At 39.6% G+C, this 27,399-nt stretch overlaps 2 protein-coding genes across 2 annotated transcripts; both read right to left on the bottom strand.

The window, feature by feature from the left end:
* Positions 1 to 142: 142 nt before the first annotated feature.
* Positions 143 to 22,085, bottom strand: LOC138311015 (uncharacterized). Its single transcript, XM_069252443.1, has 5 exons — positions 21,960 to 22,085; positions 21,387 to 21,536; positions 6,131 to 6,981; positions 2,635 to 3,300; positions 143 to 1,049 (listed from the first exon to the last, which is right to left on the bottom strand). The coding sequence occupies exons 3-5, from the start codon at positions 6,959 to 6,961 to the stop codon at positions 720 to 722; spliced, it is 1,827 nt and encodes a 608-aa protein (XP_069108544.1). The 5' UTR covers positions 6,962 to 6,981; positions 21,387 to 21,536; positions 21,960 to 22,085; the 3' UTR covers positions 143 to 719.
* Positions 16,968 to 17,960, bottom strand: LOC138310074 (putative proline-rich protein 21). The gene has a single exon (XM_069251217.1). It carries the CDS (start codon positions 17,958 to 17,960, stop codon positions 16,968 to 16,970), a length of 993 nt encoding a protein of 330 aa, XP_069107318.1.
* Positions 22,086 to 27,399: the final 5,314 nt, after the last annotated feature.

Below are 27,399 nucleotides of genomic sequence, written 5' to 3'. Positions count from 1 at the left end.
CTTCGTGAATTAGTATTAAAAAGTTATGGCAGCACTTTGTTAATAGCCTAGAGAATTAGATGAAAACTCTATTATATATATTGTATTTTATCTATAACAAGAGGATCAGAGGACCTGTATCGCTCACCTGGTTTATTTTGTCCCCGGGGTGTCAGAGCCAAAATTTATACAAACTATGTTTCTCTTCCCCCAAGGATGTTTCTGATCAATTTGGTTACAATCTATGTAGAACTATATGACAAATAGCGATTTAAAGGATTCGCCACTGTTACCCCTATTGGGCCCGTCCGCCAATCCTGCCCCCAGGGGGAGGAGGAAAGTCAGAGCCAAAAAGCTCTGTTCCCCTTTCTCCAAGCATGTTTCTGGCCAAATTTGGTTACAAATCATGCAGAACTCCATGATTAGTTGCGATTTGAGGGTTTACCTCTATTTCTTCTATTGGGATTGGATTCTCCCCCCCCCCAAGGGGTCAGAGTCAAAAGTTATACAAACTCTGTTCCTCTTCCAACCAGGTGGGCTAATAAAGGTAAGCACTCCTGATGTATAAATATAATTCCCCCAATTGTTTCCATCATCATTATAATTAATTTGTAATGGTCCCCATTGTTGACTCGACAGAAATGTAATACTTTAAACTTTTACTTACACAAATTTATACAAATACTTGTATTTGTCCCTAATACCTCATTAACAACCGTAGAAAGTGTCAACACACGTCTCTACATATAGAGAGACTTCCATTTTTCCACTGAGTCAAGAAACACCTTGGCCGAAGGTCTCATCGACGGGTTACGATTCCAGCATTCCTTGACATTTTCCTCTACGTTTTCATCAATGTCAGTACCAAAAACGGGTCTCTGATCGCCGTGTCCGACAAAGCGTTCTATCTGCTTGGTGTTTAGGGAATCAAATGGTTCGTCTTGCGTGATCACTTCAAAGACCACAAGGCCAAGAGAATACACATCTGCTCCCATCATGGCTGCCCTGTCTAACAATTCTCCTCGCAGTACTTCCGGTGCGGAATACCGAGGAGTCCCGATATTTCGAACCTGGTGAAAAAGACGAAACCGTCTGATACCGAGAAAGGTAAAAATAGGCTAGCATATATACTACGACCGTCAGTAAGGAATAATATCTGCTCGACGAAAACATTAAGTGTACTCGATTTAAAGTATTACTGATTTCATCATACAAGGGAATCTTATATTCAAAAGAAAAGCAATTGTTACAATAGCATATTCTTTAAATCTAGAAAAGGAAGACCGGGTGTTCAGGAGAAAAGGCGTCTTCCGGTTTTTCCCCGAGAAATATAGGCCAAATTCAGAATGGCCCAGTCTCTTAATCATATCGCTAAGGGGATAACATTGGACCCATATAGAACTACTTTAAACGCAATGGTACACACCAGTTACTGTACAATACTCAAAATTTACTCTTTGGTACTCAACAGTAACTCTACGGTACTCAACATTAACTATACAGTACTCAACAGTAATTATATGGTAGTCAACAGTAAGTATATGGTACTCAACTATAACTCTATGATACTCAACAGTAATTATATGGTACTCAACTATAACTCTATGGTACTCAACAGTAAGTCTATGGTACTCAACTATAACTTTATGGTACTCGACTATAACTCTATGGTAGTCAACTATAACTTTACGGTACTCGACTATAACTCTATGGTACTCAACTATAACTCTATGGTACTCAACAGTAAATCTATGGTACTCAACTATAACTTTATGGTACTCGACTATAACTCTATTGTACTCGACTATAACTCTATGGTACTCAACTATAACTCTTTGGTAGTCAACTATACCTCAATGGTACTGCACTAAAACTCTATGGTTCTCAACTGTAACTCTATGTTACTCAACTATACCACTATGGTACTGCACTATAACTCTATGGTACTCAACTGTAACAATATGATTCTCAACAGTAATTATATGGTACTCAACTATACCTCTATGGTACTGCACTTTAACTCTATGGTTCTCAACAGTAATTATATGGTACTCAACTATACCTCTATGGTACTGCACTTTAACTCTATGGTTCTCAACAGTAATTATATGGTACTCAACTATACCTCTATGGTACTGCACTATAACTCTATGGTACTCGACTATAACTCTATGGTACTCGACTATAACTCTATGGTACTCGACTATAACTCTATGGTACTCGACAATACGTCTAATGTACTTGACAGTGATTCTATGTTACTCTTTTTTAAGAAACTTCATCAATCAAAATCCTAAATGGCTGCCTGTCGGTCATTTTTTTCAATCTATCCCAAATGCAATATGCGTAATATGCGTCCAAGGGGAGTACCAGAGAAATATCATTAACAAAAATTCTTCACAAATGAACGAACGGACGATAGGCTCCTTATCGTCAACTTATTTACAACTGCAAAGCAATTCAAACGAATTCCACAATCTGATTATTTATAATATACAAAGAAAATATTCCATGATACAGTATAAATACTATCATTTTGTATTTTTGTATTATTGAAGTTCAAATACCGCCACTTATAAATGAATTGATAAACAAATTATGAATAAAAATAAATAAATAAGTAAATAAATAAATTTAGATGTTGTCCTACGTTACCTTGTCATTAACTGTTGAAGATGTGTCCGAATTGCTTCTCATCATGCTAAGACCGAAGTCGGTAAATTTGGCAATATAACCGTCACCACTGCTGGCCATCAGAACATTCTGGGACTTTACGTCACAGTGCGCGATGTTCTTCACGTGCAGGTATTCCAAACCTCTGGCTATTTGTCTGATGATGCTAAGTTTGTCGTCTTCTGTGAGCGTGATGTCCTCGTCCATGTGAAGCATCTGGAACAGACAGCCTTCCATGAACTCCATAACGATGGCGATGTTTGGGCTCACACAACACGCGCCATAGAATTGGACAATATTAGGGTGATCTAAGGTACAGAATATTTTGATTTCAGAAGTGAAATCCCTTAGCCGTTTCTGAGATACTCTCTGGACTCTTAGCTTCTTTACTGCAACCAAAGTGTCCTTCCATTTAGCAGAATATATATCGCCGAATCCGCCGTGTCCAATCTTTTCGCCCATAGCAAGCTCATCAAATTTGATGACTTCTCCGCGATAACTTTTGAGGAGGTCATCAGATGACTTCGATCCCTGTCGGGATTCTCTTTGTAGTCGGATTTGATTCATACGGTTGATAAGATCGGCTGCCTGTTCACTTACTTCCTCAGCATAGTCTTCATCCATGAACTCAACGTCAATGTCTTCTTCCTAAAGTAATACATAACGTCATCAGGGTTGAGTTCTTTTCAGCAGAGAAGAGAGCTTATCTTATGTTCTACTAATGCCTTACAAAGACATGTGCATGTAATCACGATTGTTTTAACACTATTTAAAACTATCATATTGTTTATAAACAATCTGGCAGTTTTTAACCGTACACAACACCGTAGTTATAGTAAGTGTGGATGAATAAAACAAACCAACTTAAGAAATAATTATGGGGAATGAAACAATCTAAGATCAGAAATAAATATGAGGGAATGAAAGAATCCAACTTGAGAAATAAATATGGGAAAATGAAACAATCTAACTTAATAAAAATCAATGTGATCCAATTTAAGAAATAAATGTCGGGAAATCAACCGATCCAAGTTTAGAAATAAATACAAGAGGCCCATGGGCCTTAACGGTCATCTGACTATTAGTACAATACAACATAATCGTTTAAAGATTTTAGCCTATTTGACCACTGTGACCTTGATTGAAGGTCAAGGTAATTCATTTGAACAAACTTGGTAGTCCTTCATCCCAGCATGCTACATGCCCAATATCAGTACCCTGGGCCTTCTGGTTCTTAAGAAGAATTCATTTAAAGATTTTAGCCTATTTGACCCTCGTGACCTTGAATGAAGATCAAGGTCATTCATTTGGACAAACTTGGTAGCCCTTCATCCCAGTATGCCACAGGCCTAATATCAGGTCTCTAGGCCTCATAGTTATTCACAAGAATTTGTTTAAATGATTTTAGCCTTTTTGACCCCTGTGACCTTAAATGAAGGTCAAGGTCATTCATTTGAACAAACTTGGTAGCCCTTCATCCCAGCATGCTACAGGCCAAATATCAGTACCCTGGGCCTTCTGGTTCTTGAGGAGAAGTCGTTTAAAGATTTTAGCCTATTTGACCCTCGTGACCTTGAATGAAGGTCAAGGTCATTTATTTGAACAAACTTGGTAGCCCTTCATCCCAGCATCCTACAGGGCAAATATCAGTACCCTGGGCCTTCTGGTTCTTGAGAAGAAGTTGTTTAAAGATTTTAGCCTTTTTGACCCTCGTGACCTTGAATGAAGGTCAAGGTCATTTATTTGAACAAACTTGGTAGCCCTTCATCCCAGCATGCCACAGGCCTAATATCAGGTCTCTAGGCCTCTTAGTTATTCACAAGCAGTTGTTAAAAGGATTTTAGCCTATTTGACCCCTGTGACCTTGAATGGAGGTCAAGGTCATTTATTCGAACAAACTTGGTAGCCCTTCATCCAAGCATGTCACAGTCCCAATATCAGTACCCTGGGCCTTCTGGTTCTTGAGAAGAAGTCGTTTGAAAGATTTTAGCCTATTTGACCCTCGTGACCTTGAATGAAGGTCAAGGTCATTTATTTGAACAAACTTGGTAGCCCTTCATCCCAGCATCCTACAGGGCAAATATCAGTACCCTGGGCCTTCTGGTTCTTGAGAAGAAGTTGTTTAAAGATTTTAGCCTATTTGACCCTCGTGACCTTGAATGAAGGTCAAGGTCATTTATTTGAACAAACTTGGTAGCCCTTCATCCCAGCATCCTACAGGGCAAATATCAGTACCCTGGGCCTTCTGGTTCTTGAGAAGAAGTTGTTTAAAGATTTTAGCCTTTTTGACCCTCGTGACCTTGAATGAAGGTCAAGGTCATTTATTTGAACAAACTTGGTAGCCCTTCATCCCAGCATCCTACAGGGCAAATATCAGTACCCTGGGCCTTCTGGTTCTTGAGAAGAAGTTGTTTAAAGATTTTAGCCTATTTGACCCTCGTGACCTTGAATGAAGGTCAAGGTCATTTATTTGAACAAACTTGGTAGCCCTTCATCCCAGCATGCCACAGGCCTAATATCAGGTCTCTAGGCCTCTTAGTTATTCACAAGAAGTTATTTAAAGGATTTTAGCCTATTTGACCAGTGTGACCTTGAATGAAGGTCAAGGTCATTCATTTGAACAAACTTGGTAGCCCTTCATCCCAGCATCCTACAGGGCAAATATCAGTACCCTGGGCCTTCTGGTTCTTGAGAAGAAGTTGTTTAAAGATTTTAGCCTTTTTGACCCCTGTGACCTTGATTGAAGGTCAAGGTCATTCATTTGAACAAACTTGGTAGCCCTTCATCCTAGCATGTCACAGGCCCAATATCAGTACCCTGGGCCTTCTGGTTCTTGAGAAGAAGTTGTTTAAAAATTTTAGCCTTTTTGACCCCTGTGACCTTGAATGAAGGTCAAGGTCATTCATTTGAACAAACTTGGTAGCCCTCCATCCCAGCAACCTACACGCCAAATATGAGTACCCTGGGCCTTCTGGTTCTTGAGAAGAAGTCGTTTGAATAAAAAGTTTACGCACGGCGCACGGCGGACGGCGCACGGCGGACGGCGCACGGCGCACGGCGCACGACGACGGACGGTGCATGATGACAATAGGTCATCCTGACCCTTCGGGTCAGATGACCTAATAAAGGAATGAAACAATCCAACTTAAATGTTGGGTAATGAAGCAATCCAACTAACGAAATAAATGTTGGGGTAATGAAACTATCCAACTTCAGAAATAAATGTGGGAAAGCAAACAATTCAAGCTATGAAATAAATATGAGGGAATGATACAATTCAATTTAGGAAATAAACACTAGAAGGGAGGGGAGAGGTTGGTGAAAATCCAATTTTAGAAAACTTGGGGGAATAAAGTATTTCACCTTAAGAAATAAATTTGGAGGAATGAAACAATCCAAGTTCAGAAATAAATATGGGGGTATTAATCAATTCAAAAGAAATAAATATAATCAGAGGGTATTACATTTTCCTACTTACCTCTCTCGTGTAATACTGATGTAAAAGTTCCTTGAGATGCTTTGTCTGGCTGCTTTCTTTATATTGAGAAACAGGTGGTCCAGAGGACCTCATCTTGGATGATACACTGCTCGACAACACCATGGAACCTAGCGGCAGACCTGCGCGGCCGATTCTCCTATTGAAAGAGTTGTCTTTATAAACTTTCATTACTGGGGGTTGTGACTGTGCTGATGACTTGGACACAACAGCAGTTCCAAGTGGCATCCCAACACGACCTAATTTTCGATTTTGTGCGTTGTCAACATAGGTTTTTGGAGATACGCCAGAAGCAGAATTTGAAACGACAGCAGTTCCATGTGGCAGCCCAACACGACCTAATTTTCGATTTTGGGCATTGTCAACGTAGGTTTTTGGACTTGATGAGCTTCCATCGGAACCCGATGATCCACGTGATACAGGCATGCTCCCGACTGGCATTCCCACACGTCCAAGGCTCCTGTTAGAAGCGTTATCCACATAACTTCTACTCGAACCTCCAGAATCCGAGTTTCCAAGTCCGTATCCGCCAGAACTTCCACTTCCACCACCTGTAGACCCGGATGAACCACGTGATACAGGCATACTCCCGACTGGCATTCCCACACGTCCAAGGCTCCTGTTAGAAGCGTTATCCACATAACTTCTACTTGAACCTCCAGAATTCGAGTTTCCAAAGCCGTATCCGCTAGAACTGCCACCTCCGCCACCTGAAGACCCGGATGATCCACGTGATACAGGCATACTCCCGACTGGCATTCCCACACGTCCAAGGCTCCTGTTAGAAGCGTTATTAACATATGATCTCGGCATACTGATCTAATCAACAAATGCTGAAAAATATTAAAAAATAGTTTAAAACATGGATTTTATTATGTAACATTGATAGATTTTCATTGGGGGGCACCAGAAGAAAGCTTCAAAGTAACTTCATTTACGACGAAACCTAACTCTACCGACATACTGTGTGACCGCATCAATGTGTCATATAAGTCAATGTGTCATTTAAGTTAATAAAACATTTAAGTCAAAGTGGCATTTAAGTCAAAGTGGCATTGAAGTCAATGTTTCATTTAAGTCAAAATGGCATTTAAGTCAAATTGTCGTATAGGTCAATGTGTCATTCCCTTAAGTCAAATTATCATATACATTTAAGTCAATGTGTCAATTAAGTCAAATTGTTATATAAGTCAATTTGTGATATAAGTCAATTTGTCATATAAGTCAATTTGTCAAATATGTCTATGTGTCATAAATAGAGATTGCACAGTGTTTTGATTGCGTTAAAGGTAGTATTAACACAATTTGTTACAGACAGGTAAGCAATACACATAGCGCGTTAGTGATACATGTAGAATAGGTGCATATGTACATATAAGTCAATGTATCATAAAACTCGATGTGTCCTATTAGTAAATGTTGGTAAAGTCAGTATCGAAAATGACTGTTGGTGAATTCCCTAGACAAACCATATCTTGCATGTATCCAGCTTTCTATAAACACAAGACTATATGGTCTGCAGGTACGATTAAACCGTGGGTTTTCATCCCCGGTAGCAAGAAAAGCCGGTCTTTCGTATGGTTCGCCCTTCGAGCTTATTGGTATCAAAACCCGTAGTTTAAACAAAAAGTAACATCATAAAACAAAACTGAAGACCAGGTGAAAACTACACTGTATACCCTTTTTATTGTTATAGAAGTCATTCGAATTGCTGAATTCCCCGTACAAGGCTCTACCATAAACTATTCTGTATTTGCATATTACAGAGTTTTCTTCCCTTGCGGGTAGGTATTGATTGTGACGTCATGTGTTTGCGTGCGTAACGTCATACTTTTCGGAGAAAAAGACGTGATTTGCGCTCACAAAATAATGACGTAACAATCGATTCCTGGCCGTAAGAGAGCTAACTCTGTAATATGCAAAGACGGAATAATCAACAGGAGAGCATTTAAATCAATAACAAAATGTCCAGAGCCCACTTTCATTATCATGCCTTACATTTAATGAATTCCTTAGCTTAAAATTCTCCATAGGAAAGTATTATTTATTTTAAGGAAGATTTCTTAACTTAAAATAGGTTTTACTTAACTTTTGTAATGTTTTCTTATGGGGAAAGTTTAGTTAAGGGATTCCTTAAAATCAAGGAATGTTCATGAAACTGCACCCAGGGGCCTTAAGATATTGGCACAGAATATGGTATGCTATTTGCCAAACGCACACATCGTACTAATGAAGTCATGGTTACTCTAATCACAATATAGTATAATATGGTATAAAAATGGCTGCAATTATGACATTAGATCATTTGCTAAATCATAAAATAAGCTTTCATACAATCTTTAAATCTATGCAAAGCACGTTATTCTATCACCACTAAAGTATATTTGACCCAGGAGAGAATCTGAGATCCCAGGGCCATGAAATTCACAATTTATGTCAAGGATCTCAGGATTGTCGAATATATGATGAAGAGTATTTGATTCCATCACGTCTGTGAGTCGAGGAGATAGTTGTTGAGATTTAAGTTACCCTGAGAGTGGGCACAATATATAATTTACAATTGTGAATTGGCTTGTTTATAACGTAGGTGTGTAGAAAACTTGAATCAGCTGTTTTGAAGAAGATGAAGACTGACAAAAGGCGATTGAATTAGGTCATTTGAGACTTCGTCTATTAGGTGACCTAAAACATTACTTTTATATTGTAAATCATCTCTCTTCCGCATGCGATAATTTTGCGGATAATATCCGCGAATAAATATCTAAATCACTTTCAAACTGTTATCTGGGGATGTTTCTTCTTGCAAACGAGTTTTGAAATAGAAATCGCGTTAAAATAAGATATACATAGAAATATTAATATCATTAAGACACGGAAGTCTGGTTTTGAGACAAATAATCAAAAGTGTGTTTGGGGAAAACGAAGACATGAAGGATGAAAGTAATACTTTTGAAATATTTCTTAAAAATAGTAAATTGACTATGCTCAGATGGTATAGCAATAGGTATATCAGTATCAAATGGAACGCTTTCAATATATGTACAGTCATTTACGAGTCATGTCACATTGGTTTATTTAGAATTTTTGAAGAGCGCATATATGATGTTTAGCGTTTAAGATGCCCCTAGTTTAAACAGGGGATACAGCCTTTATATAAAAACCATCGAAGGATGTTCTCATTTTTCCACAACAGATTAAAAGAAGAGATCTTGGAGTCCAGCATTGAACGGAACATTCTATCAGTCAATTGAATAATGGACCCTACGACATACAGTTGAGTGTAAGCTAAACTTTACACCTAGTGCACTACGTTAAAAGTAGGAGTACACTACATTTAAACTACATGTAAACTAGTTGTGCACTACGTCCAGTCACGTGTGACCACTAAGAACCCTATACAGATCCCACTACCTATATTTTCACTTATTGATGTACCTTGTCTCCCATATAGAAAAGGTTTAGTCAGCGGAGGTAAAACAGCGTCATAAAACGTCATTTTACAAACTAAATGTTACATTCATTCAATGGAGTGTAAAATTGTCAAATGTTGACGCACTGAATTTGTTTTTACACCATTTTAATCCTTATAACCTCTAGATTGTGAATTATTAAAAAACTCAAAATCGATTCTATTATGACTTAATGACCTAAATCCAAACCGGCGGCTCCTATATACATTTAATTGGCACATTAAGTAGAGTATGCATGATTTTGTAATCTGTCCTCTATTAATTGTCAAATACCACAATATGGTAGCTTAAGAGGTAGCACAGCTTAGTAAAGATTTTTTGACAAAAACTACAAATGTTACTGCTACCAAAATAGATTATTTTTTTGGCAATATTAGTTTCCAGACAACTTTAGAACATGCATTGGTAGCTTATGAGGTGTCACAGTTAGGAATAGAAATTAGGGTCAAAACCACTTTCAAAGCTCACTAAAATAGACAATTATGGTTTTTGTTGAAACTTTATACGATAGTAAGGCAACGGAGATTAGGATTGACCCTGGGTCAAAAGGTCAGCTTCTGGGTGCAAAGGTCACTGTGCCTAAAATAGATTAACTTTCAGCAATTTTTAGAGTCGATTTGTTCAAACAACTGGTACTAAAAAAAGATAAAGGTCACTACACAAGCAATATTACTTGTTGTGAAATACATTTGAGGAAAGAAGTACAGAGATTTATAGGTGAGGGTAGAGGTACAGAGTGTAGGGATGAGGGTAGAGGTACAGGGATGTATAGGTGAGGGTAGAGGTACAAGGGTGTATGGATGAAGGTAGAGGTACAGGGATGTAGGGGAGAGGGTAGAGGTACAGGGGTGTAGGGGTGAGGGTAGAGGTACAGGGGTGAGGGTAATGGTACAGAGATGTAGGGGTGAAGGTAGAGTTACATGGATGAGGGTAGAGGTACAGGGATGTAGGTGTGAGGGTAGAAGACAGGGGTGATGGTAGCAGTACAGGGATACCAGGTTATGTAGGTGTGAGGGTAGAAGACAGGGGTTGATTGGTTGCAGTACAGGGATTTAGGGTGTGGGTTTAGTAGACAGGGATTTAGGGGTGAGGGTAGAGGTACAGGGGTGAGGGTAGAGGTACAGGGATGTATAGGTGAGGGTCGAAATACAGGGGTGTAGGGTTGAGGGTAGAGGTACAGGTTTGTAGGGGTGAGGGTGAGGTACAGTTATGTATAGGTGAGGGTAGAGGTACAGGGGTGTATAGGCGAGGGTAGAGGAACAGGGGTGTAGGGGTGAGGGTAGAGGTACAGGGATGTAGGGGTGAGGGTAGAGGTACAGGGATGTAGAGGTAAGAGTAGAGGTACAGGGTTGTAGGGGTGAGGGGAGAGGTACAGGGGTGCATGAGTGAGGGTGGAAGAACAGGGGTGTAGGGGTGAGGGTAGAGGTACAGGGATGTAGGGGTGAGGGTAGATGTACAGGGGTGTAGTGATGAGGGTAGATGTACAGGGGTGTAGGGTTGAGGGTAGAAGTACAGGTGTGTAGGGGTGAAGGTAGATGTAGAGGGGTGTATGGATGAGGATAGATGTACAAGGGTGTAGGGGTGAGGGTAGAGGTACAGGGGTGAAGTGGTGAGGGTAGATGTATAGGGGTGCAGGGTTGAGGGTAGAAGTACAGGGTGTATAGGTGAGAGTAGATGTAAAGGGGTGCAGGAGTGAGGGTAGAAGTACAGGGTGTATAGGTAAGGGTAGAGGTACAGGGGTGTAGGGGTGAGGGTAGAGGTACAGGAGTGTAGCGGTGAGGGTAGAGGTACAGGTGTGTAGGGGTGAGGGTAGAGCTACAGTTGTGTATAGGTGAGGGTAGAGGTAGAGTCCTGGGTGTATAGGTGAGGGTAGAAGTACAGTGATGTATGGGTGAGGGTAGACGTACAGTGATGTATGGGTGAGGGTAGAAGTACAGGGGTGTATGGGTGAGGGTAGAGGTACAGGGGTGTAGGGTTGAGGGAAGAGGAACAGGGATGTAGGGGTGAGGGTAGAGGAACAGGGATGTAGGGGTGAGGGTAGAAGTACAGGGATGTAGTAGTGAGGGTAGAGGTACAGGGATGTAGGGGTATAGGGAGGGTAGAAGTACAGGGATGTAGGGATGAGAGTAGAAGCACAGGGATGTAGGGGTGAAGGTAGAGGTACAGGGATGTAGGGGTGAGGGTAGAAGTACAGGGATGTAGGAGTGAGGGTAGAAGTACATGGATGTAGGAGTGAGGGTAGAAGTACAGGGACGTAGGAGTGAGGGTAGAAGTACATGGATGTAGTGGAGTGTAGAAAAACAGGTGTAGGGGTGAGGGGGTGTGAGGTATAGTAAAGGTGAGTAGGTAGATGTATAGGATGTGATGTATAAATGTAGTTGAGGGTAGAGGTACAGGGTGGGTGTAGGGGTGAGGGTAGAGGAACAGGGGTGTAGGGACGAGGGTAGATGTACAGGGGTGTAGTGGTGAGGGTGAGGAGATGTACAGGGATGTAGAATGAGGGTAGAGGAACAGGGGTGTAGTGGTGAGGGTAGGGTAGGGTACAGGGGTGTAGGAGTGAGGGTAGAAGTACAGGGATGTAGTGGTGAGGGTAGTAGAGTCCAGAGATGTATAGTTTAGGGTAGATGTATAGGGATGCATAGAATCCAGTTGAGTGTAGATGTACAGGGGTTTAGGAAAGAGGGTAGAGGTATAGGGGTGTAAGGGTGAGGAGGTAGAGGTACAGGGGTGTAGGGGTGAGGGTAGAGTTACAAGGATGTAGGAGTGAGTGTAAAAGTACAGGGATGTATAGTTAAGGGTAGATGTATAGGGATGTATATAAATAAGTTGATGGTAGAGGTACAGGGGTGTAGGGGTGAGGGTAGTGTAACAGGGATGTAGGGGTGAGGGTAGAGGTACAGGGGTGTATAGTTGAGGGTAGAGGTAGAAAGATGTATAGTTTAGGGAAGAGGTACAGGGATGTATAGTTCAGGGTAGAAGTACAGGGGTGTAGGGGTGAGGTTAGAAGTACAGGGATGTTAGGTGAGGGTAGAGGTACAGGGGTGTAGGGGTGAGGTTAGAAGTACAGGGATGTAGGAGTGTGGGTGAGGTACAGTTATGTATAGGTGAGGGTAGAGGTACAGGGATGTAGGGCAGAGGATAGAGATACATGGATGAAGGGGTGAGGGGAGAGAGTACAGGGATGTAGGGGTGAGAGAAGAGGTACAGGGATGTAGTTGTGAGGGTAGAGGTACAGGGATGTAGGGGTGAGGGGAGGGAGGTACAGGGATGTAGGGGTGATGATAAAAGTACAGGGATGTATAGTTGAGGGTAGTGGTACAGGGATGTAGGGCAGAGGATAGAGATACATGGATGTAGGGGTGAGGGGAGAGGTACAGGGATGTAGGGGTGATGATAAAAGTACAGGGATGTATAGTTGAGGGTAGTGGTACAGGGATGTAGGGCAGATGTAGGGCAGGATAGAGATACATGGATGTAGGGGTGAGGGGAGAGGTACAGGGATGTAGGGATGATGGTAAAAGTACAGGGATGTAAAGGTGAGGGTAGAGGTACAGGGATGTATAGGTGAGGGTTGAGGTACAGGGATTTAGGGGTGAGGGTAGAGGTAAAGGGGTGTTGGGATGAGGGTAAAAGTACAGGGATGTAAAGGTGAGTGTAGAAGTACAGGGATGTATAGGTGAGGGTAGAGGTACAGGGATGTAGGGGTGAGAGAAGAGTTACAGGGATGTTTGTTTGTTTGTTTGTTTGTTTGATCAATTAACGTCCTGTTAACAGCTATGGTCATGTTAGGACGGCCTCCCATGTATGCGGTGTGTTGCGTGTATGTTGTGCGATGTGCGTGTTTTGGGAGACTGCGGTATATTCGTGTTGTGTCTTCTTGTATAGTGGAACTGTTGCCCTTTTTATAGTGCTATATCACTGAAGCATGCCGCCGAAGACACCAAGCAACACACCCCACCCGGTCACATTATACTGACAACGGGAAAACCAGTCGTCCAACTCCCGTTATGCTGAGCGCTAAGCAGGAGCAGAAACTACCATTTTTATAGACTTTGGTGTGTCGGCCAGGGGACAGAACCCAGAGCCTTCCTCACAGGGGCGAGCGCTCAACCAAAGGCCAAAAGTGAGGTGGTGTCAAAGGAGACTCTAGGAAGAACAAAGTAGTTTAGGGAGAAAGAAAAGATAGATCCTAAATTAAGTCGCCTTTTACGATCATGCAATAGGGGCAGCAGGTGCAATTCTAACGCCCTACCTGCAGGGATCATACAGGGATGTAGGGGTGAGGGTAGAAGTACAAATCTATATAGGGTGAGGGGAGAGGTACAGGGATGTAGGGATGATGGAAGAAGTACAGGGATGTATAGGTCATGGTAGAGGTACAGGGATGTAGGGGTGATGGTAGAGATGCAGGGATGTATAGGTGAGGGTAGAGGTACAGGTGTGTAGGGGTGAGGGTAGAGGTACAGGGATGTAGGGATGAGAGTAGAAGTACAGGGATGTATAGGTGAGGGTAGAGGTACAGGTGTGTAGGGGTGAGGGTAGAGGTACAGGGATGTAAGGGTGAGAGTAGAAGTACAGGGATGTAAGGGTGAGGGTAGAAGTACAGGGATGTATAGGTGAGGGTAGAGGTACAGGGATGTAGGGATGAGGGTAGAGGTACAGGGATATAGGGGTGAGGTAGGGTAGAGGGTAGGAGGGGTGAAGAGGTGAGGGTAGAAGTACAGGGATGTAGGGTTGAGGGTAGAAGTACAGGTGTGTAGGGGAGAGGGTAGAAGTACAGGGATGTAGGGTTGAGGGTAGCGGTAGAGGGATGTAGGGTTGAGGGTAGAAGTACAGGTGTGTAGGGGAGAGGGTAGAAGTACAGGGATGTAGGGTTGAGGGTAGCGGTAGAGGGGTGTAGGGTTGAGGGTAGAAGTACAGGTGTGTAGGGGTGAGGGTAGAAGTACATGGATGTAGGGGTGAGGGTAGAGGGGTGTAGGAGTGAGGGTAGAGGTACAGGGGTGTGGGATGAGGGTAGAGATACAGTGGTGTAGGGATGAGGGTTGAAATACAGGGATATAGGGTTGAAGGTAGAAGTATAGGGGTGTAGTGGTGAGGGTAGAGGTACAGGGATGTAGGGGTGAGGGTAGAGGTTCTCGGGTGTAGGGATGAGGGCATAGATACAGGAGTGTAAAGATGATGGTAGAGGTACAGGGATGTAGGGGTGAGGGTAGAGGTACAGGGATATAAGGATGAGGGTAGAAGTACATGGATGTAGGAGTGAGGGTAGAAAAACAGGGATGTATAGTTGAGGGTAGATGTATAGTGATGTATAGAATGTAGTTGAGGGTAGAGGTACAGGGGTGTAGGGGTGAGGGTAGAGGAACAGGGGTGTAGGGACGAGGGTAGATGTACAGGGGTGTAGTGGTGAGGGTAGATGTACAGGGATGTAGGAATGAGGGTAGAGGAACAGGGGTGTAGTGGTGAGGGTAGAGGTACAGGGGTGTAGGAGTGAGGGTAGAAGTACAGGGATGTAGTGGTGAGGGTAGAAGTCCAGAGATGTATAGTTTAGGGTAGATGTATAGGGATGCATAGAATCTAGTTGAGTGTAGATGTACAGGGGTTTAGGGAAGAGGGTAGAGGTATAGGGGTGTAAGGGTGAGGGTAGAGGTACAGGGGTGTAGGGGTGAGGGTAGAGTTACAAGGATGTAGGAGTGAGTGTAAAAGTACAGGGATGTATAGTTAAGGGTAGATGTATAGGGATGTATATAGATAAGTTGATGGTAGAGGTACAGGGGTGTAGGGGTGAGGGTAGTGTAACAGGGATGTAGGGGTGAGGGTAGAGGTACAGGGGTGTATAGTTGAGGGTAGAGGTAAAAAGATGTATAGTTTAGGGAAGAGGTACAGGGATGTATAGTTCAGGGTAGAAGTACAGGGGTGTAGGGGTGAGGTTAGAAGTACAGGGATGTATAGTTGAGGGTAGTGGTACAGGGATGTAGGGCAGAGGATAGAGATACATGGATGTAGGGGTGAGGGGAGAGGTACAGGGATGTAGGGGTGATGATAAAAGTACAGGGATGTATAGTTGAGGGTAGAGGTACAGGGATGTAGGGCAGAGGATAGAGATACATGGATGTAGGGGTGAGGGGAGAGGTACAGGGATGTAGGGGTGATGATAAAAGTACAGGGATGTATAGGTGAGGGTTGAGGTACAGGGATTTAGGGGTGAGGGTAGAGGTAAAGGGGTGTTGGGATGAGGGTAAAAGTACAGGGATGTAAAGGTGAGTGTAGAAGTACAGGGATGTATAGGTGAGGGTAGAGGTACAGGGATGTAGGGGTGAGAGAAGAGTTACAGGGATGTTTGTTTGTTTGTTTGTTTGTTTGTTTGTTTGATCAATTAACGTCCTGTTAACAGCTATGGTCATGTTAGGACGGCCTCCCATGTATGCGGTGTGTTGCGTGTATGTTGTGCGATGTGCGTGTTTTGGGAGACTGCGGTATATTCGTGTTGTGTCTTCTTGTATAGTGGAACTGTTGCCCTTTTTATAGTGCTATATCACTGAAGCATGCCGCCGAAGACACCAAGCAACACACCCCACCCGGTCACATTATACTGACAACGGGAAAACCAGTCGTCCAACTCCCGTTATGCTGAGCGCTAAGCAGGAGCAGAAACTACCATTTTTATAGACTTTGGTGTGTCGGCCAGGGGACAGAACCCAGAGCCTTCCTCACAGGGGCGAGCGCTCAACCAAAGGCCAAAAGTGAGGTGGTGTCAAAGGAGACTCTAGGAAGAACAAAGTAGTTTAGGGAGAAAGAAAAGATAGATCCTAAATTAAGTCGCCTTTTACGATCATGCAATAGGGGCAGCAGGTGCAATTCTAACGCCCTACCTGCAGGGATCATACAGGGATGTAGGGGTGAGGGTAGAAGTACAAATCTGTATAGGGTGAGGGGAGAGGTACAGGGATGTAGGGATGATGGAAGAAGTACAGGGATGTATAGGTCATGGTAGAGGTACAGGGATGTAGGGGTGATGGTAGAGATGCAGGGATGTATAGGTGAGGGTAGAGGTACAGGTGTGTAGGGGTGAGGGTAGAGGTACAGGGATGTAGGGATGAGAGTAGAAGTACAGGGATGTATAGGTGAGGGTAGAGGTACAGGTGTGTAGGGGTGAGGGTAGAGGTACAGGGATGTAGGGATGAGAGTAGAAGTACAGGGATGTAAGGGTGAGGGTAGAAGTACAGGGATGTATAGGTGAGGGTAGAGGTACAGGGATGTAGGGATGAGGGTAGAGGTACAGGGATGTAGGGGTGAGGGTAGAGGTACAGGGGTGAAGAGGTGAGGGTAGAAGTACAGGGATGTAGGGTTTAGGGTAGAAGTACAGGTGTGTAGGGGAGAGGGTAGAAGTACAGGGATGTAGGGTTGAGGGTAGCGGTAGAGGGGTGTAGGGTTGAGGGTAGAAGTACAGGTGTGTAGGGGTGAGGGTAGAAGTACAGGGATGTAGGGGTGAGGGTAGAGGGGTGTAGGGTTGAGGGTAGAGGTACAGGGGTGTGGGGTGAGGGTAGAGATACAGTGGTGTAGGGATGAGGGTTGAAGTACAGGGATATAGGGTTGAAGGTAGAAGTATAGGGGTGTAGTGGTGAGGGTAGAGGTACAGGGATGTAGGGGTGAGGGTAGAGGTTCTCGGGTGTAGGGATGAGGGCATAGATACAGGGGTGTAAAGATGAGGGTAGGGTAGAGGTAGGGTAGGGATGAGGGTAGAGGTACAGGGATGTAGGGGTGAGGGTAGAGGTACAGGGATGTAGGGGTGAGGGTAGAGGTACAGGGATGTAAGGGTTAGGGTAGAAAAACAGGGATGTAGGGACGAGGGTAGATGTACAGGGGTGTAGTGGTGAGGGTAGATGTACAGGGATGTAGGGGTGAAGGTAGAGGTACAGGGATGTAGGGATGAGGAGGTACAGGGATGTAGGGGTGAGGGTAGAAGTACAGGGATGTAGGGGTGAGGGTAGAGGTACAGGGATGTAGGGGTGAGGGTAGAAGTACAGGGATGTAGGGTTGAGAGTAGAAGTACATGGATGTAGGAGTGAGGGTAGAAGTACAGGGATGTAGGAGTGAGGGTAGAAGTACATGGATGTAGGAGTGAGGGTAGAAAAACAGGGATGTATAGTTGAGGGTAGATGTATAGTGATGTATAGAATGTAGTTGAGGGTAGAGGTACAGGGGTGTAGGGGTGAGGGTAGAGGAACAGGGGTGTAGGGACGAGGGTAGATGTACAGGGGTGTAGTGGTGAGGGTAGATGTACAGGGATGTAGGAATGAGGGTAGAGGTACAGGGGTGTAGGGATGAGGGTAGAAGTACATTAGTTGATATGCATTGATCACATATCGGGTATCCTGATCACTATGACGTTTTAATGATTTTTCTTATTTGGGAAGTTTTAGTCATTACCGTATCGGATTAAGTTTATTTATCGCACAAAGGATGTAATGTTTCTATTGGCAAACACGAGACATTTGATTTAACCAATATTATGCAAAAATAATTTGAGTACATAAACATCAATTTAAGATTCATTCCGTTGGTTGCAAAGTATTATTTAAGAAATAATGACATACAATTTATTTAAGTAATATTTTTTGCATCTCAATCTGATTAAAATACAGATCCTTATAACCACTCCGTTAAATGAAGGATCTGACAAAATCCCATAGGGGGTCACGTCCTGATGACCTTAATACCACGTGGAATTCATACCAAATCCATTTTCTACACCTTCCTTCATCAATTGAAAGCGATATTTCGTCCCAGTAAACATACACAATAAGCTTTCTTGTGCTCTTTGGGCGAGATGGCAACGTAAACCAAAATAATTATGACAGGGTTTTCAAACAATTTCGTCCCCTGAAATTCACTGTCAAAAGTTTGCAAGTAGCAATTTGATTACCTGGACATGACCCCTAATGGGATTTTCTCAGATCCTCAAACGTAGTGATAATAAGGATCTGGATTTTAATCAGATTGTTTTGCATCTATAACTAAATCCTCTCATCGTAGTCACTACGTCACAACACACCACTATTCATTCATAAACCTGAATACACAATAATGGAGGTCGCTCTCATATTTACTATGTCTCCAATGTGTACTAAACGGGAAATACAAAGCTTGCATTATTTGCTCAAAAACGTCAGTAGTTATCGGTTTACTCGTCCTTGACCTCGTCATCGTGGCCAGTTTATTATTTTTACTAGTGTCGTGGTTTTCATGCTTAGACCTGTACATGCTCCTAGCTAGTAGTTGGACACATGGATAGCAACAGTTTGAGTAGGCTAAGCAGAGTGATAAAGATCTTGTATAACACATAAATAAAACGATTCAGCGAAATTAGTTGTATTCATATTGTAAGATAGCAAAGTTATTGGATAATAAAAGTATGTTGTCTCAATTCAAACAACATTTTTTATTCAATAAGGACACAGTACAACATACATGTCATAAGAGGTTGGATTCGGACAAAAGTACAATGTTCATGTACTTATATTAATCCATCTCCATGTATAAAACACAAGTGATTGGACAGTAGTGATTATATCCACTATACATGTAATGGTGGATCACCATATACATATCTGTATTTAATCATATGTAACAGTTCAGATTTTGATCTTGGTCATCTATGCCTATCTTCTACCCTATCTTTGCAGTTTAGTTCAAATATTTGTTCTCCAATCTTATTTTATTGATGTTTATCAATAACATATGATGTTATATATCAAACTTAAATATTGGAGAAGTCATTAATAAATGACATTTAACAACAAATATTGTCTCCATTATTATTCCTTCGAGTACAGCAAACATAGCTTCGGTCACTTTGCTCCATGTTACGAAACTGAGATGACATAAATGTAATTATATAAGTTATTAGTGTTAAGTGATGGAATAAGACATATGAACCATACAAAACAAGAGATTTGTTGAGAAGACGAAGTCGGCCGTAGTTTGATCATCACAGTAAACCTAATACGGGTCTGAGTGTATTGTCATTATACGAATAGAGATAAGATTAATTTTGACATTAACAGTAAAATAGTACTGATGGATACGATTCGAATGACTAACGACATTTTGAACCGTATTAAAAATGTTTACGTTGTGTTAGGCTGTTAACAGTTAAAATGTTAATATCATAATAATTGGGACAGGTCTTTAATACATAGAATTCCTATCACAATCCTTTTTGTATACATTATTGTAATAAACATTGAAGAATCAATCGTACCATCAAAATCATGATAGCACAAACAAGTACATGTTTACTGTAACTACCTTTAGACATTTTTGGTACAATGGTCAATATATTTTTCACTGAAACAAGCAAACAAACATTTTTTGCACTGTAACTATATACTGAAATGTTCAAGAGACAAAGAATTAGAGTACTTCATATCTTTTATAAAGGCTTAGTAAATGCCAAATTGTTATTGTAAATGGGCCGTAAAACTCAAACAAACATATAAATAACACATAAATAAAACGATTCAGCGAAATTAGTTGTATTCATATTGTAAGATAGCAAAGTTATTGGATAATAAAAGTATGTTGTCTCAATTCAAACAACATTTTTTATTCAATAAGGACACAGTACAACATACATGTCATAAGAGGTTGGATTCGGACAAAAGTACAATGTTCATGTACTTATATTAATCCATCTCCATATATAAAACACAAGTGATTGGACAGTAGTGATTATATCCACTATACATGTAATGGTGGATCACCATATACATATCTGTATTTAATCATATGTAACAGTTCAGATTTTGATCTTGGTCATCTATGCCTATTTTCTACCCTATCTTTGCAGTTTAGTTCAAATATTTGTTCTCCAATCTTATTTTATTGATGTTTATCAATAACATATGATGTTATATATCAAACTTGAATATTGAAGAAGTCATTAATAAATGACATTTAACAACAAATATTGTCTCCATTTAATAGTATTCCTTCGAGTACAGCAAACATAGCTTCGGTCACTTTGCTCCATGTTACGAAACTGAGATGACATAAATGTAATTATATAAGTTATTAGTGTTAAGTGATGTAATAAGACATATGAAGGGGTGAGCGGATTGAGTAATAGAAAAATTGATCAACCATACAAAACAAGAGATTTGTTGAGAAGACGAAGTCGGCCGTAGTTTGATCATCACAGTAAACCTAATACGGGTCTGAGTGTATTGTCATTATACGAATAGAGATAAGATTAATTTTGACATTAACAGTAAAATAGTACTGATGGATACGATTCGAATGACTAACGAAATTTTGAACCGTATTAAAAATGTTAACGTAGTGTTAGGCTGTTAACATTTAAAATGTTAATATCATAATAATCGAGACAGGTCTTTAATACATAGAATTCCTATCACAATCCTTTTTGTATACTTTATTGTAATAAACATTGAAGAATCAATCGTACCATCAAAATCATGATAGCACAAACAAGTAAATGTTTACTGTAACTACCTTTAGACATTTTTGGTACAGTGGTCGATATATTTTTCACTGAAACAAGCAAACAAACATTTTTTGCACTGTAACTATATACTGAAATGTTCAAGAGACAAAGAATTAGAGTACTTCATATCTGTTATAAAGGCTTAGTAAATGCCAAATTGTTATTGTAAATGGGCCGTAAAACTCAAACAAACAAACAAACAAAGCATCACCTTCAAACTATGTAGGTTACCAGCAATAAAATAAAACCAAATACTTACATGCACCTGTGTGTAATGTCCCTGTCACTCTACTTCTACAGACTACTTCTGCTGTCACTACAGATTCTCAGTGTTATGTTGTGACTCGTGGACGTTTTCTGAAAATTCTTGTCTAATATGGAAGCTTCAAATACCCTGAACTACGCCTACCTGTGAAAGTGAAAGTGAAAGTTATCATTTCTCAGAGCAGTTGAACATTCCTTAATTTTTTTAGGAATATTCCTTAACATTTTCCATAGAAAAGCATTACAGATTTTAAGGAAGGCTTCTTAACTTTACTATACGAAAATTGATGTTAAGCCAAGAGATTCCAAGAAGTTAAGGAATGTTCGTGAAGCTGGACCCTGGTATATGTTGAGATAGTACGTGTAGGTATTATCTGTCAATTGCTGTCTAATAGGCTCTTACTTGATGGGTCAAGTGGACAGGGAGATATCAATACTCGTGAAAGATTTCTATCAACGACAGGGAAGTATAACAGAATAAAACATATGAAGTTACATGTCAATAAATACAAAAGAGCACTCATGTACAGTCAGTAAAAGGTAAACAAACACCCTCTGTAATACCTACAGTCACACGTGTCACGGTCCAGCTCTTCTGACTTCCGCTTCTGTACACATATACATGTATGTGTGAGCTAGTGACCTTGATTCCGTGAACGTTCCAGTTTTCAATGGTTACCTGCATATTTATAGCTTAATTGTTAGATTTGATTGTTTACTGACTTGCATGCAAGTATGCTGGACACGGTACGAAGTTTTCTGAACACTGTACCTAATATGTTGTAACAAAATTATAATTGGTATGAATTTTATATCAATACCTATAAATATACATATAAGTTAGATGCCGTGTGATATTTTACTATACAGTAACACAAATCACAGGAACCTACCTGTATTTGTCTATAGGGATGGATGGGTGTGGTTATGTATTTATTAAGATATTTTCTATGCATACACACAATATATCTACTGTTATTTAATTATTATATTAACGACGCAAAGTTATAAAAAGTAAGCAGCTCTATCAGAATCATAAATCTAGTTCATTAAATAGATGAAATAAAAATAGCATTGATTCAATTTACACATAAATATTTCATGGATTGGAATACTAGATTAACTTCAAAAATAGACTATGATGGCACTTTGTCTTCATTCTACTTATATACTGTTTGACATTTATAATTAGATCATTTTACATACTAGTTACAAGAAACGGATATAAATATTTAAAGTATCAATTACAAAATATATGATAATGATATTTAATATATTTAAAATTCTGAGTCATCAAATTTGTCTGTGATGAATGTGTTCTTCAAATACAAAGCGTAACTGTCCTCCAGGAGAAGGTCAATTTATTAATCTAGTTTTGTTTAGCAAAACCAGTCTACTGTCATATTTCTTAAAACAAACCATGAAATTAAAACCAAAGGAATCTATTTTCAAAATATTAGGGGGATCCTGATGAAAATACAAGTTTAACTTTTTTTTAACAATTATCTTCAAATATGTTCCAATTTGAATAGGTCATGATAACTTATGAAGTGATTTGCAGATATACAATTATTTAGAATAATGAAACCCTGCATATGCACACATATATACAGATATATTCATTATCAGTAAAATTTCTGTTCTTTACCTCAAATAAAAGATTGATGCATACAATGTACTATTTGCACTACAGACATTAGATAACGAAAACCTTTTCATTAACTTGCAGCTGGCCGGAAAACTTAGTAGGCCGAGTACGTACACATGTGTTCTAATGATAGGAGAAATGTAATTTTTTAACCTTACATCGATGATTTGTCTTAATAGTCATAGCCCAATCGCATTATACAGTTATAGAATGTACGTATACGTAGTACACGTAATGTTAATAGAAGATAAATTGCTTTGACGGACAGTCTTGTATCTACGCGCAATTTTTAAGTACTAAAATTTTCAATGCACAATGCGACATCAAGAGCGAAATTTTCCTGGGGGTTGGGGGTCATGTAATTCACAATTTTGATTGGCCTTATGCCCTTGAAGTTTGTGCAAAATTTCATTGAAATTGCCTCAGAGGTTTTGGACTTGGTCTCAGGTGACCTAAACACAATCTCATTTCCTACGAAAATCTGTTGGTACACATGTAGCCATTTATGTCAGCATCCTGCAGGCCTAGTATTAGGTCTCTAAATCATTTGAAGATTTTGGGTTTTGTGGCCCCTGTGACCTTGAATATAGGTAAAGGTCAATCATATTAAAAAACTTGGTAGCCGTTTATATCAGCATATAGACTGGCCACCAGACCCTAAGTTGCTGATAAGACTTTCTCAGCAGAGTTCTTTACTAGATTATCTCCCCCTAGTTTAAAACTTAGGACGTAGAATCAGGCATGTAGCAGAGACAAAAATAATCAAGCCAATTTTTAGTGATTTGTTTAATATTCTAGAGACTGGTAGCCAGTCTAATCAGCATACTACAGGCCTAATATTAGGCCCTTAGGCCTTCTAGAACTTTACAAGAAGTTATTTGAAGATTTTGGGTTTTTTGGCCCCTGTGACCTTGAATATAAGTAAAGGTCAATCATATTTAAAAACTTGGTAGCCGTTTATATCAGCATACTACAGGCCTAGTATTAGGCCCTTTGGCCTTCTAGAACTTTACAAGAAGTGATTTGAAGATTGTAGTTGTTTTTTAAGAAACCTTTATATTTTGCTTCGGAAACTAATGGGCCTTTAATAATACGACACATATATCATCAAACTATCCGACAGAGAAATTAAACAGTACTTTAAAATCAAGTAATTTATAATACATTGATCGAATATTGTGATGTAAGTGTAAATATAATGATATGGTAATTTTAAATCTTCATTAAAATTAATATCAAAGCGCGATATAGACGGAAATAACGTTTTACAAATGTAAACTCTTAAAATTACACCGTAAGAATCGAGTAATGAATTTGCACTGATTGCTTATTGCAAGAATTAAGAAAAAATATTCAATGAAACTGAATTATTAACTTGTCATATTAAAAATAGCAAGAAAGTAATACATCGTGAATTTGAAAAATGAAAAATTGACTCTTTCTCTAAATAAGTCATCAATACACAAGAGTTTAGTTTAACATATTTTTGCGACCAATTGTGAGTGCACTAATTTTTCTTTAGCGTAAGGGTCAAATTGACTCATGGACTTTTTCTGAAAATCTTTGTCTAATATGAAAGCTTCAAATACCCTGAACTAGGCCTACCTGTGAAAGTGAAAGTGAAAGTTAACATTTCTCAGAGCAGAAATTGTTACATAATATAAACTTGGAAGTCAAAGTTTGTGATTGTATAGTGTTGTTATTATGTCCAATTCATCATTAATACATCAGAGGCGATTCCTCTAACAACAGCGACACCCTGTCACTCGGGAAACGTGCTTGACCAAAGCCAGCATTCAAACTCTACTTTCTGTCAGAGTTCAATCTCCCATTTCTCTCGCCCAGTCTCTAGTCGGGTCTAGCCTCTGTATATATCCAATCTTAGTCCTGTCGATACAACAGAGCACTCGTGTACAGTCAGTAAAAGGTAAACAAACACCCTCTGTAATACCTACAGTCACACGTGTCACGGTCTACAGGGACTTGTAACGTAGGTTGTGAGAAAGTCTGCTGTGTATACATGTGTACTATATACTAAACACAGCAGACTTTCTCACAACCTACGTTACAAGTCCCTGTGTCCCGGTCCAGCTCTTCTGACTTCGCCTCTGTACACATATACATGTGTGTGTGAGCTAGTGACCTTGATTCCGTGAACGTTCCCACGGGGTTTGGCCAATCATTGTCTATGGTTGCCCGCATATGTTTACTGACTTGCATGTAAGTATGCTGGACACTGTTCCTAATATGTTGTAACAAAATTATAATTGGTATGAATTTTATATCAATACCTATAAATATACATATAAGTTACATGCCGTGTTTTACTATACAGTAACACAAAACATGATAATGATATTAAATATATTTAAAATTCGGAGTCATCAATTTTTTTCTGTGATGAATTTGTTCTTCAAATGCAAAGCGTAACTGTCCTCCAGGAGGAGGTCTAGTATAGTTTAGCAAAACTATTCTACAGTCATATTTTAAAACAAACCATGAAATTAAAACTAAAGGAATCTATTTTCAAAATATTAGGGGGATCCTGATACAAATACAAGTTCTACACTTTTTTTAACAATTATCTTCAAATATGTTCCAATTTGAATAGGTCATGATAACTTATGAAGTGATTTGCAGATATACAATTATTTAGAATAATGAAACCCTGCATATGCACACATATATACAGATAGATTCATTATCAGTAAAATTTCTGTTCTTTACCTCAAATAAAAGATTGATGCACGATAACGAAAATATTGTCATTAACTTCCAGGTAGCCGGAAAACATAGTAGGTCGGGTACATACATATGTGTTCTAATGATAGGAGAAATATAATTTTTTAACCTTACATCGATGATTTGTCTGAATAGTCATAGCCCAATCACATTATACAGTTATAGAATGTACGTATACGTAGTACACGTAATGTTAATAGAAGATAAATTGCTTTTACGGACAGTCTTGTATCTATGCGAATTTTAAGTAATAAAATTTTCACTGCACAATGCGACATCAAGAGCGAAATTTTCCTGGGGGTTGGGGATCCTGTAATTCACAATTTTGATTGGCCTTATGCCTTTGAAGTTTGTGCAAAATTTCATTGAAATTGCCTCAGATGTTTTGGACTTGGTCTCAGGTGACCTAAAAACAACCTCATTTTCTACGAAAATCTGTTGGTAGCATATTATGTCAGCATCCTGCAGCCCTAGTATTAGGTATCTAAATCATTTGAAGATTTTGGGATTTGTGGCCCCTGTGACCTTGAAAATAAGTAAAGGTCAATCATATTAAAAAACACTTGGTACATTGTAGCCGTTTATATCAGCATGCTACAGGCCTAGTATTAGGCCCTTAGGCCTTCTAGAACTTTACAAGAAGTGATTTGAAGATTTTGGGTATTGTGGCCTCTGTGACCTTGAACATAAGTAAAGGTCAATCATATTAACAAACTTGGTAGCCATTTATTTATTTTAGCATGCTGCAGGCCCAATATTAATATCATTTTTTCGAAAAATACACTTTTGAACTTTGACCCTGATTTCTAACCGAAGTTGATGTTTTGCATAAAAGTATTCCCAGTTTTTTTTTCATTTTTGATTCAGCATAACATATCAAATCAAAGTACTGAAAGTACTGAAGGAGGCGTAGCTCAGATTCTAGACAGGGTAATGATATATTGAAATATTAAAGATAGATCATAATAGAGGTAATATTACATGTTCAGATTATTTGCAATCAATATTGATTGAAATAACAGATTGAAAATTTGTGCTTTCGAAGAATGACTGTTGTTTATAATATGATAATGTGGATAAAATATTTGCAAATTAGTTAAATCATGGAAATGTTTAAAGATGCTCCACCGCCGACAAAGCATAAATGATATCCCTCAGTTGATTAATAATTGGTGTTTGATCGTGTATATATATATCTAATTTACACAAAAATTAATATAAAATAATTTATTTCGCCTTTAGTGCATGCGCAATCAGTACTTCCTTCCATATAGGATATAGTGACACGGAATTTTTTCGGGATGCAATTAATTATTTTTCATATTTTAAACTTGAAGAAAAATTAGAAGCTCAAACTTTTCAATGGTTGTAATGGTGTAAAGTAAGTAACTTTTGTAACTGATAAAAAATACTAAATCGTCTGCTCCTGTTTTTGATAGTGAAAAAATACCATTTGTCAGCGGTGGAGCATCTTTAATCTCATAAGATTGTTAAAAATAAATGCTCCAAAGATCTTGAAAATATTGTATGAGAAATATATATTAACAATGAATAATGATATATAGAATAACAAGAGGCCCAGAGGGCCTGTATCGCTCACCTGGTTTGTAATGCCTAG

This window comes from Argopecten irradians, chromosome 16, assembly GCF_041381155.1.
Source record: "Argopecten irradians isolate NY chromosome 16, Ai_NY, whole genome shotgun sequence".
NCBI classification, from domain to species: Eukaryota; Metazoa; Mollusca; class Bivalvia; order Pectinida; family Pectinidae; genus Argopecten; species Argopecten irradians.
This window is presented reverse-complemented; position numbering and strand designations above follow the sequence as displayed.